Source organism: Bicyclus anynana, chromosome 12, assembly GCF_947172395.1.
Source record: "Bicyclus anynana chromosome 12, ilBicAnyn1.1, whole genome shotgun sequence".
NCBI lineage: Eukaryota > Metazoa > Arthropoda > Insecta > Lepidoptera > Nymphalidae > Bicyclus > Bicyclus anynana.
The window spans coordinates 15,458,064-15,479,966 of record NC_069094.1 but is presented as its reverse complement, the minus strand read 5'-3'; the positions used below and the strand labels follow the sequence as shown (position 1 = coordinate 15,479,966).

General features: G+C 36.8%; 2 protein-coding genes across 3 annotated transcripts; one reads left to right on the top strand and one right to left on the bottom strand.

The window, feature by feature from the left end:
* The first annotated feature begins 38 nt into the window (after nt 1-38).
* LOC112049717 (uncharacterized) lies at nt 39-1,838 on the top strand. The gene has a single exon (XM_024087725.2). It carries the CDS (start codon nt 363-365, stop codon nt 1,752-1,754), a length of 1,392 nt encoding a protein of 463 aa, XP_023943493.1. The 5' UTR covers nt 39-362; the 3' UTR covers nt 1,755-1,838.
* A 2,386-nt stretch (nt 1,839-4,224) lies between these two features.
* Nucleotides 4,225-21,687, bottom strand: LOC112049716 (transmembrane protein 181). Of its 2 annotated transcripts, XM_024087723.2 has the most exons (12): nt 21,371-21,687; nt 20,627-20,730; nt 19,678-19,836; nt 13,616-13,718; nt 12,891-13,044; nt 12,177-12,257; nt 11,692-11,791; nt 9,721-9,848; nt 9,359-9,505; nt 8,382-8,484; nt 7,300-7,524; nt 4,225-4,701 (listed from the first exon to the last, which is right to left on the bottom strand). In XM_024087723.2, the coding sequence occupies exons 1-12, from the start codon at nt 21,517-21,519 to the stop codon at nt 4,565-4,567; spliced, it is 1,590 nt and encodes a 529-aa protein (XP_023943491.2). In that variant the 5' UTR covers nt 21,520-21,687; the 3' UTR covers nt 4,225-4,564. The 2 variants fall into 2 exon arrangements, with proteins under 2 accessions (XP_023943491.2, XP_052740702.1); XM_052884742.1 differs by lacking the exons at nt 20,627-20,730; nt 21,371-21,687 and adding an exon at nt 19,902-20,307.
* Between the last annotated feature and the right edge of the window lie 216 nt (nt 21,688-21,903).

Here is a 21,903-nt window from a genome sequence, read left to right as displayed (position 1 = left end):
CAATCGACTTCAACGATACGCAACGCAAGTCGCAAGCGATACGCGTTACGTGTTGTGATAATCTGTAGTGGAATAGAATTACAGAAAAGCCAAATGCAATGCAATAGGTCTTTCTCTTTTTATTTAACGAACGCGTTTGTGCATTTTTAAGAAACTACCTATCAATTTCGGAAATCGGAGCTTCTAAAAGTTTTTATAATTTCGGTTTCGTAATTTTTAGTGAAGCTAATGGTTCTGAGTTATCTAGCATGTATTCAGTGGGTGCAGAGATGGCGGATAATGTTACCGTTATTGTGTTGTGTGTAGAGAGATCGCAAGCGCTGGCTGGACGATTGCGATGACCGTAAGCGACAGCAAATAATATGATCGCCAATTTACCGCTGCTGTTTGCTGACGGAAACCCGACCGCACTAACGAAGATTAAGGCGGGGAAGTTGGAGAAGTTTATAACATTTATGGTGACATGTTCCTGGGGGCACGACACTGCTAAAGTGATCACACAGCCACAGTGGTGGCCGAGCAACGTCGCCTTCTCGCATCCCTTCGTGCGGCCCCGCCAGGTACCAGAGGACTGGGAGCTGAGACTTAGAGGCTTGGTGAAAAAATGCTATGATTTTCACAAGAGTACTTTTCTCTTAGTGTTTTCTGCACAGCTCGCTCGATACCAGCAGAAGAGGTTGAGGTATGTGGATAACCGTGATGACACAACATCTCTCTATTACCGTCCGAATGGACGTCTCCTAGTGACCTTTCGGAACGAGAACCTGTACTATGACCGGGAGACTATACCAAGAGAAGTGGAACCATATGTCAAAGCCACTGACATATACCTTTGCGATAACTGTGATAGTCACTTTGATAACCTAGAAGTTCTACAGGCACACGAGAGATTGTGTAACAATGACCCTATTCCCTCCAGTACTTGTACTGGTGGTCTACCCGAGTTCCTGTCAGCATTAAAGCTCTTACCAGCTGGAACAAGGGTTGAGAATGTACCATCTACTGATCTTGAAGTCAATTACAAGCCAAGAAATGCAAGGAGTGTGGCTAACATTGATAGAGGACCTCCATATCCATTTTCATCGCTGGCATACATGAAAAATGCTAAAATCAATGTTCAAAGGGACACAAGCTTTTCTAGAGAAAGAGTAGAAAGATATTGCTGTGTGCCTGCTTCGGTTAGTAAAAATTTAGTTAGCAAAGGCAAAGGACAGTTTCCGGTCAGATACAGGAGGCCTATCGATTACTGGCAACGGAGACATGTATTTCCTGATCAACGAAAAAAAAAACTTCTTGATCTCAAAGGCCAACTGTTACTTTTAAAATGCCGGCCTGTAACTGTGGAAGTCCAAAGGATGTCACCAGAGAAAATGCAAGAATACATTGATAATCTGCGACAAGTGGCTGAGACTAAACATAATAATGATGACAAGGATATAGTGTTTGTAGATGCCGACCAGCCCACGGACATGGAAGTGAAGTATGATCCACTCAAGAGTGCTTGTGAAGTGATTGATCTGTGTTCAGATGATGAATCACCTAGTGCTAATGAGAACTGTGACCCGAGGGCGGGGGTGACATGTGTGATGCGAGGCGGCGCGGTGCTGCGCCGCACGGCCGCTACCCCGCAGGCGCTCCCCGCGGAGCCCTGCGGCGCGCGCCAGCGCCCGCTCAGCTCTCTCATACTGCAACCCCATCCTGTTATCTTAATAACTCACACTCTGAACAGTTTACAAGCTATAGCTTTAGACTAATTAAATAATTATGTATAAATTGATTGTAGATATCAACTTGCTGACATTTATTTATTATATTCTTGATTAAAATTTCAATGTTCATGTCCTTTTTAATTTTCTAAGAATAATTTAGGTTGTAATAATTTATTATGAAATTAGTGACTTGAATGTCAAAATCACAATACAAGCTAGATAGCACAATAATCTGAACCAATAAAAAGGCGGTATACTGCCGCCATTTTGTAATGGTTAGCAGATCTACAAAATGGTGTCTCATAATGCTCTTTTTTGGTTATTTTAATGTTGAATATTGTTTTTTATAGGTTTGTTCCTAGTTAAATTTTGTTTTAGATAAAAACTAAAGTGCAGTTCCCAAGGCGCTTCAAGAAAAATGGGCGCAATATTTTCATTATACTTGATTTGCATAGTAAACCAACACTTACTCCTTGGTTAACTTGTAATATTTCTTTTTAAAATATGAGAAAATTTCCGTTTGAGCGGATAATTCCGCATTTAGTCCATTTAGTGATATTTTTTTAGGTATTTTTAATAAACTACTATAGCCAAGAACATAATTGGTATGCGTGGAATCTCTGTGGACAAAATGGCGTCATTAGACCACTTCTCTGAACCCATAGTAGCTGTAACATTTATATTGTGCTAAAGATAAAATAAATACTTATTTCATAGAACAACACTGGAACAATTAAAATTGAATAAGCAGCAATAAAGACAAAATGATTTCGCCTACCAACCGTGTGTACTGCTCACTGATAACTGACCATGGCCGTGATAACGTCGTGTCCCCTCCACTGTCCGTAGTATCTAATAATACCTATAGATCATCTACGGATGTATCTACGCATTATTTTGTTTAGAGGAAAATTACAGTAGATTCAAAGGGTGCCTCTTATCGACATCTATTAATAAAAATCGAGGAAACTACGTCACTCGTTACAGATAACGGCTCTCTTTAGCTTACATTTTGTCGGATTTCTTGCATTTTATTATGATGTCTTTTTTTGTTGTCTCCTTAGAATTTTTTTTTGATTTTAGAATGAGTTTATGAAAACAAAAATTATGTGGTGCCATTTTTAAATGTTGATTTTGCTACATAATATCTTTATTTTCGTTAGTATCGTTAGACCTTGCGAGCTATTTTTATTTTCTGGTAAATGTGTCGACAAGGACTAATTAGTAATGATTGTTAAATTTCTCGTAATGAAAGTAGAACTTCGTTAGAGGGCGTAGCAACCGTTTGGGGTACTGGAATCAAAGGGAATTTTATGATTATTTTACTATTGAAATGTTCAATATTACAGATTCGTAAAAATTACAGATTGACTTCGAAGGATATTTTATGTAAAAAAATCCTCAATGATATTTTTCGCAAAAAATAAATAATTCCCACTACTCTCGAGACAGGTCTTTTAACAGGTCCTCAGATAGGTACCTACCCAAAAATGTCCACGGCGTAAGCGTGCCCTCAGCAAGTTAGCTTGTCCCGAGGCGTGGCGTGTCCGTCATAATCAGGCGTCCGAGGCATTATAGTGAGTTTTGAACTTTATATGGCCCAAGTCTTTTGTTCTGAATCTCATTCAACTTACCAAAGCTAAACTTCATTGGGTGTCCATTTGTGCTTGTTCCTTGTATGTGCAACAAATGTCAGGCATGCATATTTACTCAAACTTTTAACCTAACTTCATTGGGTGCCCAACTGAGTGGGTCCCATAGTATACAGTAAATTTTTACACGACTTTTATGGTTTAGATGAATTCTTCGCCCTGCAGTAGGGTAGGAGGCCCCAACTCCAAAGATGGGTCACACCATACATTGTTTGACCCAGATAAAAAAGTTAGTATGTCGCGATGAAACTTTTACCTTTGGGTTAATTTTACTGTTTATAAATGATGGATTTTTGGCCCTACATAGCCGCTAACGCAATTCAATAACGCTAGGTTATTGCGTATTGAATAACATAACATCTCGCATAATAAATACTTAGAACGTAAAAATTAACATGAATTTAAAACCCCGCTAATCCCTAGATTTCTGTTTATATACTTTTAAATAAATATTTTTGGATGATTTTATTACATTTATATTATTACTTACTCTGATTAGGTCTCTTCGTATTTTTCATTTCACCTAGGTCGATTTTGGACTATTTCTTTTGATACAGAACCCGTTGATAGCACGCTACGTTGCTATCTATAATAGATAATCTTTTTTACCTATGTAACCCTGTGTAGGCCTAATAGACCGTACTACTTTAATATTTTAGTTGAGTACGAACAATTTTTGGGCGGTAAATCCAAAAATTGTTCGTACTCGTTCTAAACTAGTCCGAACTTGGCATAAGACGCGCACCACGTTTCTCGAGACGAGAGGAAGAAAAATTAAATGGCGGAATCGAAAATATCGCCTTTCTCTGTCGTTGTTGACAAACTAAGTATTTCATGGTTGGATAGGGAGGAAAAATAATAAATATCAAATAGGAATATTTTAATAGGTTTTGTCACCAAAATAAATAAGAGAACAGTTCATTATTTTCTATTTTACAACAAGAAAAATACATATAGTTGCATAACTAATATTATAATACAGACTAATATTGTAAACGGTTGACTAGTTGTGTGGAAACTCGTTCATATATTTGAAAAAGCTTTTTTTTGTATGGTCGGACGCCGATCTCCATTTTGATCGTACATATTAAAGTTTTTGACAAACGTTTATTTGCCCATTTTTTAAAGTCTGTCTATAATAGTATGAAAAATTAATGCATATAATATATGATTATTTTTCCGTATAATATTATGAAAAAATAATCATATATCTTCGGTCGTAGCTCTGTGGGAGCGCGAGTTAAGTGGACGTCGACTCTCTTCGTCTGACCCATAGATAACGTCCTCATCTGAATCGTTGATCATAGAGAATGCAGGGTTGTCTTTTGTGATGGCGGTTTCTGAAAAAATAAATTCTCTGTTTTGTAAAAATTTAACTTTGGCGACGAATATCTGGCATCTGCTTTTATAATTCTCAATAGCACAGTCGTATAATAAATAAACAATAAATTAACCATCTTCTGCTTAAGGCCCGTCTTCTTCGAGGCTAAAGGTTGGTTTTCTTATAGACCGTACAGACTACTTTAGTATTTTAGTCGAGTACGAACAATTTTTGGATTTACCTCCCAAAAATAGTTCGTACTCGACTAAAGTACTAAAGTAGTCCGAACTAGGCCTTAGAGAGTTACTGAGCCCCCTTGGTGACGCAGCAGTTATCTACTAGCGGAATCCATAAACAATATGACGCGATCACTTAACAACAGCAAATAATAAGTACTTATACCTATTTATAAATTAAACGTTAGATGGAAACGACGTTGTCGATTATTATGTTCCCGAAAAATGGCTATTAAAATCAAATAAATCAAAGGGGTTTGGACCCAAAAGATGAATTAGGTAACATAAACATAATCTGGACATGCATACAAATAATTTAAATAAGTACAACATATTTTTGTAAAGTGGGTAGTTTTATATTCACATCAATATACTATCTACCCCCATTGATCTCCTATGAAAAAGTGGATGCACAATCAGCGACCAAAAAACGTCCCCACTTAATGAGGTCCAAACACAACTTCTTGGCACTCAATTGAAGAAGTCGCATTTGCACATTCAACTTTAAAACTCAATCCCTAAGGTTGAATTTGCTCTGAATTTGGGAATTTATTGAATATTGGACTATATTTAAAGGCCTTTAGGTATAATTTTCTTTACCAATAATTCTAAAACTGTCAAAGCAAAATTAGCCAGTTTTTAAGTGAAATTTTCTACATTATTGTGCGTCCTTTAATCATAAGAGGTCAATTTCTTCACCCGAAATTAATAATTAACTCAGTCTATTTAATTTAATTATGTATAATAAATTTAAAAGATATAAGACTTATTAAAGTTGAATAAAGTACTGACTCATCAATACGTCATCTTGATTTCAATAATGGATAGCATGTTGAATGAATGTACTGTAATAAAAAAATGGATTATTAATTTCGGCCGTTAATGTAACCAGTATTATTGTATTTAAATGAATTACCTGTATTATAACGAATTATTGTTACATGTTAAGTTATGCCTAGTTTAAATAAATCACTTGTCTACATTTTTGACCGTAACTGTACACTCAGTATATTTATTTTGTTTCTTTTATATTTTACTGTTAAGAACCCCTTCCAATTTTGTAAATCATTTAAAAGTAACTAAATAAACAATTCAAATGAATAAGAGATTTTTCATTAAATATCCGTGTTTATTCTTAAACTAGCGGACGCCCGCGACTTCGTCGGCACTTAGACCTCTTTAATCCAGCCTTTACAGTAGTAGGTATCGCTGTAAAAATGGAGTAACTTCTCCCGTTTTCCCAACATTTCCCTTCACTGCTCTGCTCCTATTGAACGTAGCGTGATGAAAAGTATACTATAAACTGCCCAGGAGTATGAAGAATAATTGTACCAAATTTCGTTAAAATCCGTCGAGTTTAAAACTGGGCAATTTTTAAGTGAAATTTTCTACATGACTTCTCGTCGTCCTTTTATCATAAGAGGTCATAGAAAGTTAAAAATATTGAGAAAGAATACAATAAGAAACTTAAGCTAACTTATCCTAATAACTATACATGCCCACGTGGAATGGTGGCAAGAATACTAGCTGCATTTCCGCGCTGGACAGCCAGGCTGATCCTTTGCGCAAAAAATTAGCCAGCCCTTCTGTCACCAGTTGAGGCAACTAGCCGCGGAAATTATTCGGTAAGTTAAAAATTGGTATGCAGACTATTTGTGACTATTTTATTAGGATAGGGGAAGCTGTACTAATTTTTACACCTGACATGGCATTTATAATAATATTGACATTGTATAATATATTCTGACAGTTGATTATTTAATGATCTTCTTCTTTCATGTAGTAAGTAAAAACTGAAATTGGTATATTTTTATTGTTGTTGGGAATGCACACTCAAATCATGTTAATTATTCTTTTTAGTTTTTATGTTATTTTTTATTTTTATTTTTTTTATTATTTGCTTAAACCATGTTAGCATAAGCAGTTAGTAATATAACATTATTTTTAATATTCATACACCTGTTAAGGTAGAAAGCATAAGTGCATGTATTTAAAAGAACAAACTGTAAACCTTGCATTTTCAAATGAATAAACTCAGACCAATTATAGAAGGACCTGTATCGCACTCATAGTCACGAACAAAATTGTCTGTCATTTTCTGAAGAAAACGAGCTGAGATTTGGTATATGGTTATATTTGGTTTTTGCCCGTTTTTTAACCAATTCAATTACACAAAAAGGTATTTTTACGGAGCTCTTTAACCGACGAATACGATTACAACTATTTAACATCGATACTATAGAGACAGTTTCTATAATCGCATTAGATCGTTGATCATATAGTTTGACAGAAAAGTAACGTCTAGCGAGGCAGGTCCTATACAATAATTGGTCTGAGTAAATAAATGAATTATTATTATTATTACCATAAACAAAAGTTACCGTGTAAGGCGCCGGTGCCAGGTGAGAAGAGATAGGCCAGTATGTACAGCGTGAAGTTGAAGAGTCCATACAACGCCATGAACGGCGCCGACGTGTCGTAGTGCACCCCGGGCTGCGCCGCCCAGTGGTCCTGCAGCGCCGCCGGGCCCCAGCTGTGCAGCGCCAGGATGCTGGTGATGAGGGTCACTGTGCCCACTATGATTGACAGACATCGTAGTCTGATATCTGCAACACACTTGGACGTCAATCACGCTTGGTCTTACTTATGGCATGGGTACTTACTCATAGAATCTCATTATTAACCCATATTCTGCTCACTGCTGCACGAGTATCCTCCTCCTCCTCGGGAATGTGAGGGGTTAGGCCAATAGTGACAGACTTCACACACGAAAAATAAGAAAAAGAGAAGAGAAGAATTAAGGAAATTCTCAGGTATGCAGATGATGTTGATGATGTTTTTCCTTTACAGTTTGAGACACGTGATATTTAATTTCTTAAAATGCACACAGCTGAAAAGTTGGAGGTGCATACCCCGGACTGGACTCGAACCCACACCAAACCCTCTGGAATCGGAGGCAAAGTCATATCTACTGGGCTCTCACGGCTCTTAATAGTATTATATCGCATATCGCACACAAATTCACCAACAAAATTGTCTATCGTTTTTTGAGCGGGGCGTGGGGGGGAGGAGGTAAACTCACACATCGAAAATATTTAACACCAATCTGATTCTTTCTTTTGGGTCATTTTCTTATTTCCTCCTTGTCTTTACGTCAGACATGTTGCTTGTGGATTACCTTTCATCCTCTTTTAAGTGTTCTTGGCAATTTTTCACGACATGTTCGTAAGGTCTCCGTATCTCTCCTATCACATAAACATGAATGTACCTACCATCAAAATCTGCTATCTTCTCTCAGATACGTGTTTGTCAGAAACTGAGCTACCAATAGTGATGACTTTGTATTTATGCGTTGCGTTAGGTATAATTGTTAGAGATAAGGGAATTTTAGGCTAGATGATCTACATCAATAAAAAGTTTTGTAGATATCCATAATTAGTTAAAAATTAAAACATATGCTTACCAAAAAACGGCATGTTCCTCAAGTCGCTATACGCTTTCACTATGAGGACCAATAAGTATAGAAAATACAGCGTTACTCCCACGAAGAACATGATTTTTACAACCTGAAAACAAAAACAAATGTTGTTAAAAAAGATGTTTGTCAATTTTAAAAATAGGTAGTTAAAATAATATAATACCAAGTAAAATAATAGACAAAACATTAAGTCTTTGTCTCAAGAGGGTATGAAAGTGTGGATATTATGCACTTTTAGTAGAGCAGGTACACTTTAGTTCGTAGGTAAACAAGGATACCTAATATTTTTTAAATAGCTACTGATCAAAACACAGCAAAATGCACGATAATGCAATGCATTACAGCTTCATTTCATACCTATACACTCTTTGACTAGACTATAGACTTGTTTCGCACCCAAATTCACTAACAAAAAAGTCTGCCGTTTTTTGAGGGGGACGAGGTAAACTCACACATCGAATATATTCTGTGTCCATACACTACACACAACTATAAATTTGACTCGCAATACACACACGCGTAATTTTTTACACAGACTAACAAACACATCGCTTATTAGGTACTTAGTCGATGTTTGCTGTGCCGTCAAAAGAATCGATTCTTTTTAGAAATTGTTTTGATTATAAATTTGATAAAATTATGGTAGAAATACTTACAAGTGAAACATTACTCCATCTTTTACAATACTACAAGTTTATGGCCGATTTTTATTCAATTCAACTACACAAACCGGCATTTTTAGGGAGCTTTTTACACGACGAAAACGATTATAACAATGAAACATCGATTTTATAGCAACAGTTTTTATAAACGTGTTAGATCATTGATTTTTAATCTTTGCCAGAGGGGTAACGGTTAGCGAGGCAGGTCCTGTTATAAATGGTCGAAGTATACAAACAACGAACAATGACAGAATGGAGACAGAGTTTAGTGATTGTGATGGAAGAAGTTGGACCACTCACGGGATAGTTGGGGTTCATGTAGTAGTTGTAGGTGGGGTCGTAGTACGCGTAGTACTTCTGCCACAGCGCCACCACCATGGCGGGGGACCACACCAGCCCAACTATTATCACTTTGAACAGGTAGAATGACACGAAACCCCTCTCGTTCTGAAATCAACGTCACCATGTTTTAAATAGTTATCGTACATTCATAATAATAAAAGCTTTATTCTCTACTACCAAAATACTTGGACCTTGCTTACGAGATGCGATTTTTGATTGAATGCTTTGCGATTAATGATTGAAGTTTAGCCATAGTTTTATTTCAATAATACAGTCAGTTATGTCTTCATAGTGTTTGTGTGTGTGAAGAGGTCACATACCTGTCTGAGGCCGTGGTACTGGGCAAGCCAGGACAGCATGACGCATGCCAGGAACGTGGTTTGGAAGACCGTGTCCAGCAGCGGCGCGAAGCAGCCTCCGCTCACCAGGCGGAGTGGGAAGATCGGGTCTGTGGGACCAGATCAAAATACATAGGTAGAAACAGTGCGATTCTTTATAACGTTTAGGAAGTTTACTGCGGTTGTACAGGTACATAAATGACATCGAATGGACTCGCCACACTGTGATCCTTGTGCTCTAAAGTGCTGCTTTTCGCATTATTCCTCGCGCTTCTGCGATGTTGCCCTATCTCTCTCTTTACTCGCACATTTAAACGCTCCGCATTTGTTCTTTGATTGGTGCTCAAGAACAGTCAAAATGGGGAGCGGTGGGCATCACGAGTAACGTAGTCACACTACGGCTCTGCGTCCTCCAAGCTACAAATGAAATATTACTATTGATACGCTACATAATGGGTATATAAGGCGACGCGGCAGCGGGGACTTAACTTAGGTAGGTAGGTAGGTAGGTACTTTACTGTAGATTTACTATATGATAATTAATTACCTACTATTATTTATCTGTATATTTTAAATGGGTTTATAGCCTGAAATAAAGACATTATTATTATTATTATTAACGCGTGCCCACATCGCACCCACCCGCAGTTACCTCACGCGTCTTGATTATATGGGCCTGCCTTAGGGTTCATTTACTCGAGCAGCACGTTGCCAACGGCAGAGGCAACTGCTACCGACGGCTGCCGTCGACTGCCGCCGAAACGTCGACCTCTGTCAACCTCTTTGACAACGTGCTGCTCGTGTAAAGTAATTGCGGATAGGAGCGATGCGCGCGCGTGTTTGCACGTTTCTGAAAAGTAAACGGCAGTACCTACGCGGCATACTATACAATTCATGTACGCAGTGACACACGATCAATTATAGTCGTGGGTGCTACAGAAACGTGAGAATAATTGACCGTTTGTGTGGCTAACATTAATGCCCCGCTGCGGCGTCGCCATACATACCATAAAGCGTAACAATAGTAATATTTCATTTGCAGCATATCCATAAGTTGATAACGCTATTGTAAGTTCCACGCACATGTCGACGGTAACCACTTAACTTGAATATATTTTTAGCTCTACTAAGTGATTAATCCAATGTATTTTGTTAAATGTAAATTCAGTTGAATAATAAACAGGAATCTATAAACACGCATTTATTTTGCCCCTCACTTTCAACGTTCAACCACACACGGCAAACATTGATACTTAAAAATTGCGCGTCTTAACGCAGGGATATTCCGAAATGATAAAAAGTTTAAATCCAACTTGTTTTTGTCGTTTAACTTATTTATGCCAACTGGCATATATATATACATATATATATATTATATATATATATATATATATATATAAATTATGATAACATTATAATATAAGTATCAAAAGACACACACAAACACAAACACACACACACACGCACACGCACCTAAACTTTACCTAATTTGTTTAAATTCACTCACACTTTAATGTTATAATTATAATTAATCCGAGGGAGAGGGCTAGTTGTCCTTAACACAGACCCATAAAGTCTAGCTAGGACAGCCAGTTCTTGAACTTTAAAATAGTTATAATACCTTTTGTGTGACAAATAAACGATTTATAAACAACATTGATGAATTCCTTAAAGATAAAAGCGCTTGGAGGCCATTGGATCACCTTCCACCTTCACACAAGAAATAAAACTATAAGAAATTGTAATTGTTATCAATTGTAAATTATAATACTGTATGACTTTTTCAAAAGAGCAACTGTTGAGTTTCTTGCCGGTATCTTCTCAGCAGAACCTGCCTTCCGAACCGGTGGTAGAGTCTTTACAAATAGTCAACTGACGTGTCAAAAGTGCTTGTAAACTGAGCCTACTTGAAATAAATGATTTTTGATTTGATTTGATTTGAAACATACTTACCGTTATATAGGAGAAGCAGTGGAAGCAATATTGATAGCCACTTCTGTTCGATGGCCCAGTCTTGCGTGGAAAATTTTCTCAGCGTGTGGGCGAACCAGCACTACAGAATATGAAAAAAAAAACATTATCAAGTAAAAAGTAAACCATATAGCATAGCACCATAGAAGCATTGCATTATTTTTTGATCTAGTTAACATCTAGGTAATATTTTTCTGTAAAACAGGTGCCAACAAATACTATGTGCCTCCTTGAAAACTATCTTCAAAGATTGGTTGTTAAATGTACCATACTATACATTTATATCACTACATAAAATCCATCTATATAACTACGACTGTATACGAGTACCTAGTTATATTATACTTTCTGGCAGGCCTTTGTCTAGAAACTGTTATTATATCTGGACGGTGATCTCCGTGGTTCCCTTGTAAGATTAGGGTAGTTCTTAAATTGTCTGTCATAATATATTTTATAGCAATACTTACCGCTACAGTGAATGTGGTGAGAAGGAATATGAACCTGAACCACGTCTCCATCTGAGTGAACGCTGGATTGTACGTTTTGAACTGAAAACAAACAACACAATGATGCAGAAACTTTGAAACAGGAAAATCTATATGATATTTATAAAACAATAAAAAAAATTATTGTGAATTCAATTTATAATCTAAGGGAGCATTGATCTTTGTTGAAAAAGACACGCGGCCGCGTGTCAATCAAATTCGAGCGAACGGGTGACGCAGCGACCATTAAGCAAACCATTTATAATTTTATAGCCATTACTGACTTCTTAATAATTGTAATTACTTATTTACTTCTCCTTTTTTTAATTTTTAACGATGTACTACATACAAATTATACAAAACGCTATTAACCCTCCGGCTGCGGGACGTTTGAGTGCCCAAGAAACCGGTGGTCAGGGCTCCAGAGTGAGGAACCTCCTCACAATACGCGCCGTCTCAAGAATCACTGCCTCCTGTATCCGACTTAATTAATTACTTAAGCGTGATAGAGAGTAATGGTTCAGGATATGGTGGAACGAACTGATATAATTCATCTTGTAGATTGAAGGGAAAATGCAATACCTGTAACTACAGGGAAACCTACTAAATTCAGTAGGTTTCTAAGGAACTCACGTTCTATATTATCTCCAATAATTTTGCTATTTTAATAAAAAGGTAATTATACTGAATACTTACATAGAATACGATATCCCGAATATTGTATCGATAATGGAACTCCTTCAGCCCGTAGAATCGAATGTTGAGAACGTAATGCGTGTACTCCAGCGAGCCCAGATGGAGTATCATAATTTCGTCGCATAATTGTTTCTTGCATTTTAGATGTTGAGTCCTGAAAATGATATTTTGTTCGAATTCCAACCGGTATAGTCTGGAAAGTTCATTGATAACACTCCCATGATATGCGGGCGACAGGGGGAAAGACTGTGCGGGTGTGAAATCGTGGAAGTGACGTGCATCAGTCGTGGGTTTTTCATTTAAAGCATCGGGAGTGTTACGAACGAAGTTACCAAGCTATAGGATACATCATAGAGGTTTGATTACTACTAGATTAAATTCTTTTTTTTATTCTTTACAAGTTAGCCCTTGACTACGATCTTACCGGATGGTAAGTGATGATGCAATCTAAGATGGAAGCGGGCTAACTTGTTAGGAGGATGAAAATCCACACCCACACACCTTTCGGTTTCTACACGATATCGGGAACGCTAAATTACTAGGCAATACGTCTTTGCCGGTAGGGTGATAACTAGCCAGCGAAGGCTTCCACCAGCCAGGCCTGGACCAATTAAGAAAACCTCAATCGGCCCAGCCAGGAATTGAAACTCCGTCTTATAAATCCACCGCGCATACCATTGCGCCACGGAGGCCGTCTAAAGTAGACTCTACGTTAAATATTTTACCTGTTAGTGACCCCGGCGTCGGGGATGATGTTTTCGGTGATATGTCCGCCCACCACGCCGTCTATTGCTATACTGACTTGGAAGCTCTTGTCGAATATCTCCTCTGCAAACAAATCATCATGTGAGTCACACTACGTAGTTTCACGACACGAAAGAAAAAAAAAGATAAGAAAAACAAGTTTTTACAATCATTAGATATATTGACTATAACCGAACTAAGCACAATTTGCATTACAATAGGGATGATGACAGTTTTTTTAAATTGTATAAAAATTAAGAGTATATTAATAGTAAAGCAATTTTGTAAAAGGAACAGGGTATCTGCGATCATTACTTTCGGAGCTACAGGGATTTAAAGGGTCAGATTTGTGGCGCTACCGTGGATCTATGAAAAACACCCATACAAAATGGCACGAAGTAATTGTTGGGCAGAGCTTGAAGATGCGCACGAGCGATCGATGATCGTGGTGAAAGAAGTAATTGACGAAAACAAGAAAATTAGTGAACAACATTTATTCAAAAATGTTTCACCAAAAAATAGTACAATAAAATTTATATGTAGATTAAAATGGATTACATTACAATATTTATATGGAGGCATCTGCACACAAGAAATTGAATTTGACAAGAAGACATTTTGTCACAGACAATTCATAGAGATAGACATTATCTATGAGTTACAACTTCATAGATAATAAATAACAATATCATGACTACAGCACATTATTGTGTTGGGGTATAGATAATTTAATACTTCCCCTTAAACCAATACAATAATAATTTTGTCATAATATATACTTAATTACATCAAAATTTGTTAAACAATTTTGAAGACATTGACATTTTTACAATATTTTAACATTTAAAATTTTCATAAAATTACAATGTTTAACTTTTGACAAAGCTTTTGTTAAAATATCCGCTATCATTTCATTTGTCTGTAAATAGTCAAAACAAATAACATTTTTATATCTTAAGTCTTTCATGAAATGATACCGAACATCTATATGTTTGGTTCTTCTATGACATTCCTTAGAATTCAACAATTTTAAAGCACTTTGATTATCATTATAAAGTTTACATTCTAAGTATTTACCAATAACTTCAAACACAAACTGTCTAATGAACATAATATCTCTACAAGCATCACTCATTGCTATATACTCAGCTTCTGTGCTCGACAATGCCACAATTTGCTGCTTTCGACTTTCCCAATTTATACAGTTATTTCCTATTTTAATTGCATATCCAGTGTAAGATTTTCTATCACTTGGATCATTTGCCCAATCAGCATCAGCATAGGATACAAGATTCATATTTTTACTACAAGTAAAAACTAAACCATGATCAATTGTGCTATGCAAATAGCGTAAGATCCTTTTAGCAGCTGTCCAATGAGCAGGAGTGTAACAATTATTAAACTGACTCATTTTACTACAACAAAATGAAATATCAGGTCGTGTACACACGCTCAAATACATAAGGCAGCCTATTAGTTCTCTATAATTAAATTCACACTGTAAATTACAATTACTGCCATTATTAGTGAATGTTTCATTAACTTGCATAGGTGTGGCAACATTTTTACAATCCTGCATATTAAAACGTATCAACAACTTTTTAATATATTCTGACTGTTTCAATATTAATATGCCTTTACTTCTGTCTCTATAAATATTCATACCCAAACAGTTTTTGACAGGTCCTAGATTCTTAATACAAAAATTATTACTTAAAATATCAATTAAATAATTTTTCTGTATGTCACAATTACTAAATATAAAGAAATCATCAACGTAAACAGCAATTATAGTCAAATTATTATCATGTCTTACATAATATACGCATGGTTCATTTTTAGTTTGAGAATAACCATGTTTAGTCAACAAATCATGAACTGTTTGGTTCCAAGCTCTACTGGCCTGTTTAAGACCATATAAACTCTTTCTTAATAAACATACTTTATTTTTATTATCACATTCAAAACCAGAAGGTTGTTCCATATATATTCTCTCTTGTAAATTACTATGTAAGAAAGCAGTTGTGACATCAATATGATCTATGTCCATATTCATCTCATTTGCTAAACTAAAAAGTATACGCATAGTTGAGTGCCTCACTACAGGCGAAAAAGTTTGGTCATAGTCAACACCAGGCTTTTGATCAAACCCTCGAGCAACTAAACGTGCCTTGAATTTATCAAAGTTACCTTTTGTATCCTGTTTGACCTTGAACACCCACCTGCATTTGATCACATTATGATTATGAGGTCTATCAACCAGCTTCCAAACCCCGTTTTTGATCAATGAATCATATTCATTTTTCATAGCCTGTTGCCAGTCAGCCTTGTTCTGACTTGCCATAGCATCTTCATATGATTGAGGTTCGTCCAAAACATAATTATGAGCAAAGAGAGAAAGATCTAGTTCATAATCATCATACCTTTTGGGAATGTTACCACGTGTACTCCTTACTGGTCTATTCGGCTCTTCAAGACATTGCTCAGGACTCGATACACCATCAGTCAACTGATTAGGAGATAATATGGTACTACCAGAGTCAAATGATAAAAATTGTTCATCGGCAGATGTCACTGGATCAGAATTTAAAATACTACTTTCATTTACAACATCATCAGAGAAGGAACCAGAAGAGGAGCGACTAGTATTGGACTCTGCAATACAGGGCGCCTCTTCAACACCATCTGAAGTCACAGAAATATTTTGATTATTATCAAAATTATTAATTAATAAATTATTTTCATTATTTGAATTATTATTCCCTGCACTTTTATAACAGTTATATAAAATTGTATTATTAAAAGTTACCTTATTATTATCATTTGATAATAAATTGAACTTTAAAGATTCAATAAAATGAACATTTCTCGATTTAATAACCTTATTAGGACACTGAGGATCTATTAATCTGTAGCCTTTAGAGTCACTGCAATAACCAACAAAAATGTATTCTTTGGATTTGCTATCTAACTTGTCACGGGCACAACTAGGCACTAGAGAAAAAACTTTGCTTCCAAAAACTCTCAGATGGTCTAAGTTCACTTTGGAACCAGTCCAAATCTGTTCAGGAGTAGCACCGGGCACAGCTGCAGTGGGGGATCTATTTTTAAGATAAATAGCCGTCATGACGGCTTCACCCCAATAGCGCTTACCTAAGTTTGCCTCCAAAAGCATACATCTCGTTTTCTCCATAAGAGTCCTATTAACCCTCTCTGCAACTCCATTTTGTTGTGGGCTATATGGTATGGTGGTTTGGTGAACAATACCATTGTCAGCTAAATAAATTTCAAAATTTTTGTTACAAAATTCACCACCGCCATCTGTCCTCAAACATTTAATAGAACAATCTAATTGTTTTTCAACTAAATTTTTAAATTTTATAAAATGAAACATAACTTCATTTTTATTTTTCATTAAGTATCCACATGTCTTTCTAGAATAATCATCAGTGAATGTAAGAAGATATTTATGACCTCCCCAGCTGCTTTCCGACATAGGACCACAGACATCGGAGTGTATTAACTCGAGACATCTATGAGCTCTCTTGGCCTTACCCTTGGGAAAAGAAAGCATTGCTTGCTTCCCCTTAATGCAAGACTCACAGTCTTTCAGGTTGCCAACATTGGAAAAATGTACACCATCAGCAAGCTTATCACGAAGTGCACACATACCTTTATAGCTCAAATGTCCAAGCCGTTTGTGCCATAACTCAGATGACACAGCATATGCAGCCTCCGTTGTATTGCCACCTACCATTCCGGAACACTGACGATTAACTTGTGTATTCTGTGAACAATGTTCTGTTAAACCTATCGCTGGCATGACATTCAATTTGTAAATGCCATTACAGTTATTAGCGCTGGCTATGACTTGACCCTTATCATCAGAAATTTGACAAGCATTGTTATCAAATTTCACTAAATAACCATTTTCAGTTAACCTATTAACGGACAGTAAATTTGTTGATAAATATGGAACATACATTACATTACTTATCATTTTCTTAACATTATTAGGAAACATTACATAAACATTGCCAATACCATTACAACTTAATCTTTCATTATTTGCAACCGTTACCATACATTTCTTATTGATATCTAAATCTACAAACCATTGTTTATTCTTGCACATATGAGTTGTACACCCTGAATCAACTATCCAGTCATCAGAGGAAAATGCAGCTAATACAGATGCAGCAGATGTGTCCTCTTTCTGCTTCTTTCTTTCTCTTATCAGCTTAAAGCATTTTGACTTAGTGTGTCCAGCTCGTTTACAGAAATTGCAGATTATCATTTTCTTATTAGTAGCAAAAGCTGTTTCTCCGTTCCCGTTTCCGTTCTTTTGTAATAGGTTATTATTCCTCCTGAAGTCTTCCTGTAGAAGACGGGCTCTAACGGTTTCACTAGTCAAGTTGTCTTGAAAATTCAACGCCTCTAGTCCTGACACCAACGTATCATACTCCTGAGGAAGTCCACTTAGTAGTAGTTCTGCAACCTCTCTGTCATCAACAATCCTTCCTATGTCTGATAATTGTTGTACTGTTGTCATGACTGCGTCAATGTACTCAGCCATGGATTTGAACTCTGTGTAAGACATATGATGCAATTTTCTTAGTAACACTACTCGGCGAAATAGACCTTTATCCTCGAAGGTTTTCTCTAGATTGATCCAGGCTTCTTTAGCTGTTGTAACGTTGCGAATATATTGTACGCAACATGGTTTAACGGCAAGACAAATTCTAGCGAGGGCTCGCTGTCCACGCGTAGGATCTTCATCCGTGCCCAAAACACAGCCCCATAGGCCCTCTAAGGTCAAGGCCATGCGCATTTGAAATTTCCAGCAATTATAGGTCGCGACGCCTTCCAGTTTGTCAATCGACACACCTCCAGCAAATGTTTGCGTTGTGTGTACATTCTGTACATTTTCATCAGCCATTTTTCTTGTCCTCTAATCGTTATTAAAAATTTTCTACTCACCACGTTATCTGGGTATCATAACCTTTGTTGGGCAGAGCTTGAAGATGCGCACGAGCGATCGATGATCGTGGTGAAAGAAGTAATTGACGAAAACAAGAAAATTAGTGAACAACATTTATTCAAAAATGTTTCACCAAAAAATAGTACAATAAAATTTATATGTAGATTAAAATGGATTACATTACAATATTTATATGGAGGCATCTGCACACAAGAAATTGAATTTGACAAGAAGACATTTTGTCACAGACAATTCATAGAGATAGACATTATCTATGAGTTACAACTTCATAGATAATAAATAACAATATCATGACTACAGCACATTATTGTGTTGGGGTATAGATAATTTAATAGTAATGACGTCGTAGGTAATGTAATGATCGTTAGATTTGTATGTGCGTTCAAACAAAATTACTAACATCTTTGTTATTTGTGCGTTTATGTTTATAGTTCATATATTAAAAAATGTCACATTTAATGTAAGGAAGCTAAAACTGTATGATTTTTCATCTAATTGCAAATATCTAGTCAATCTTTGCTTTTTATGTATAAATTAGTTAACATTGACCTTATTTACCCGAATGTATAATAAAAATCAATATATTCAAACCTAGTCATCATCCCCATTAAATGAGTTACATAATACCGGCTGGGCAGATTGAGATTTTCTTAATTTGTCCAGGCCGTGGCTAGTTACTACCCTACCGGCAAAGACGTACTGCCAAGCGTTTTAGCGTCCCGGTACGATGCCGTGTAGAAACCGAAAGGGGTGTGGATTTTCATCCTCCTCCTAACAAGTTAGTCCGCTTCCATCTTAGACTGCATCATCACTTACCATCAGGAGAGATTGTAATCAAGGGCTAACGTAAAGAATAAAAAAAAAATACAAGTTGTCGCGGTGTGAGATCCGGTTGCTTTCAGACTGCGATGCCATCGCTGTCCTGCGCTGTGGCAGTTTCAAGTCTGGAATATGTATCGTCTTTCTCGTCGCCATCTTCATCGCTGTAAGTGCCACATTCAGGTTCGACCTGGAGGAGCTCATGCGGTAAAAGAAGGTTACCGTCATTGTTGTCGGTGATCACTTCCGCCAGCAGCCACAGCTGCTGCGCGCGCGTGCTGAGCGCGGGGCTGTGCAGGTGGATGGGTCCGCGGTACACGTCTGTCGTGTTTATCAGCACGGCGCCCGCGGACTCCGATGTCGTCATTGTTGGTGATGGACCTGCAAATGTTTTACATCTATGTAATATAGGCACCAACTCCTAGTTACTGATACATGAGGCTTACCATGAAAAACATTGTAAGTACATATCTAGTACTTGTTCGTCGTCGTCGTCGTTATCAACCCATATTCGGCTCACTGCTGAGCTCGAGCCTCCTCTCAGAATGAGAGGGGTTAGGCCAATAGTCCACCACGCTGGCCCAATGCGGATATGCAGACACACACACGCAGAGAATTGTGAAAAATCTCTGGTATGCAGGTTTCTTCACGATGTTTTTCCTTCACCGTTGAGACACGTGATATTTAATTTTATAAAATGCACACAACTGAAAAGTCGGAGGTGCATGCCCGGACCGGATTCGAATCCACACCCTCCGGAATCGGAGGCAGAGGTCATATCCACTGGGCTATCGCGGCTCTTGTACTTTAGTTCTTGTTCACTGTTCTTAAAATATTACTAGCACATATCTCGTGAAGAGTAAAAGACAGACAACAAATGGCCGCCCAACCAGAAATATAGCTATCTCTGTCGTCCTATCGCAACGAAAGAGAAGGCGATATTTCCAGTTCGGCGACTATAGGTGGACAATATAATATGTCATAGGTACATGTCATTGTTGTTTACACGAGATCAGAAAGTTACGTTGGTAAATTCATAAGTGGCGTTGACATGAGATGCACGATTGCGAGCTATGGATAATTTACAAACAAAATATTACTGTGGATACGCTAGAATGTCGTATCTTGAGCCTACAGAAGCAGATATATAAGTTGACTTAAAAGAAACTACCTGCTAATCCAATGAACACACCCAGACCGAAGCACGCAAAAAATGCTATAAAAACCATCACAAACTCTCCTTTGTGCATTGAATAAATCCTCATTTGAACAGACCTGAAAAGAGAAAAATTGTAAAAAAGTTACTGGATTGGTACCTACATATAAAAATTTAAATGTTCTAGGAAACTACCTACTTTCCTTGCCACTTAATACAGTTCCAGGTTTTTTTATTTTTAAATAATTAAGTAGTTTAAATATTTAGCTGAAGGCTTAATTTACGGGGCATTTTTCATTAGTTGAGTGACAAAAACAATGGGATTCATAGTGTGTACCTACCTATATTTTTTCATGTTAAAAAACTATTAATAATCTTAGGAAACTGAATTTATTTTTTTACTGAATTAGTAGGTACCTTGTGAATATCAGCCTTTTCTAAGAATAAGGGTCTGTTTCACTAACTTTCCAAAAATTTCGTCTGTCACTTGACCTAATAAGAAAGTGATGAAACCTACATTTAGAATATTCAACACTTACCACAAGGTTTTGAAACAGTCTCAAGTACCTAACTATATCCCTAGACAACTTAGTATGTTTATGGAAAGCCCTGTCTTCCTATCACGACGAGTTAAGTAAAGGATAACCAATTAACCATAGATTTACGAGTCGGTACAAGTACCTATAATTCTATGAGGAAAACACACAATATGATTGCGAAAAAAAAAATATCTACCTACGTAATTAAAAAAGAACATACCTCTCACAACGGTCGTGGTGATATGCAGGTGCAATATATTTGTTGAATTCGCTGAACAAATCGCTAAACTGCGACAGTGTATTGCGAATCTTATAGTTCCAGCCGCCAGTAGGCAAATGATACGAATATCCAACATTAGCTGTTTCCATGTTTGCTATAACTTTGTACTATTTATAATAAAATATTGCATATGTTTAGTTAGAATTTAAAGCAACAAACACACTATTTACTAATGGCGTTGTATAAAATATACGATGGCATAGTGACCCCGTGTTTACAAGCATTATTGATTTTTCGCGGGGATTGAAAGTTGCCATTGTCGCGCCGCCATATTGTAGAAGTGACGTGGCCCTGACCTTATTGCATACAGTGAAAATTCCCGGACTTTTTAAATTATAATGTTGTTGCAATTTATCTTTGACTACGTTCGTTTGTTTCATTGAAGTATCTCTGCCTGTGGAGAAGTAAAAGAATGATGAAAATTGAAAGTGAAAACACGGAAACTGATAGAGAAAACAAAAAGTTTTTTTTTT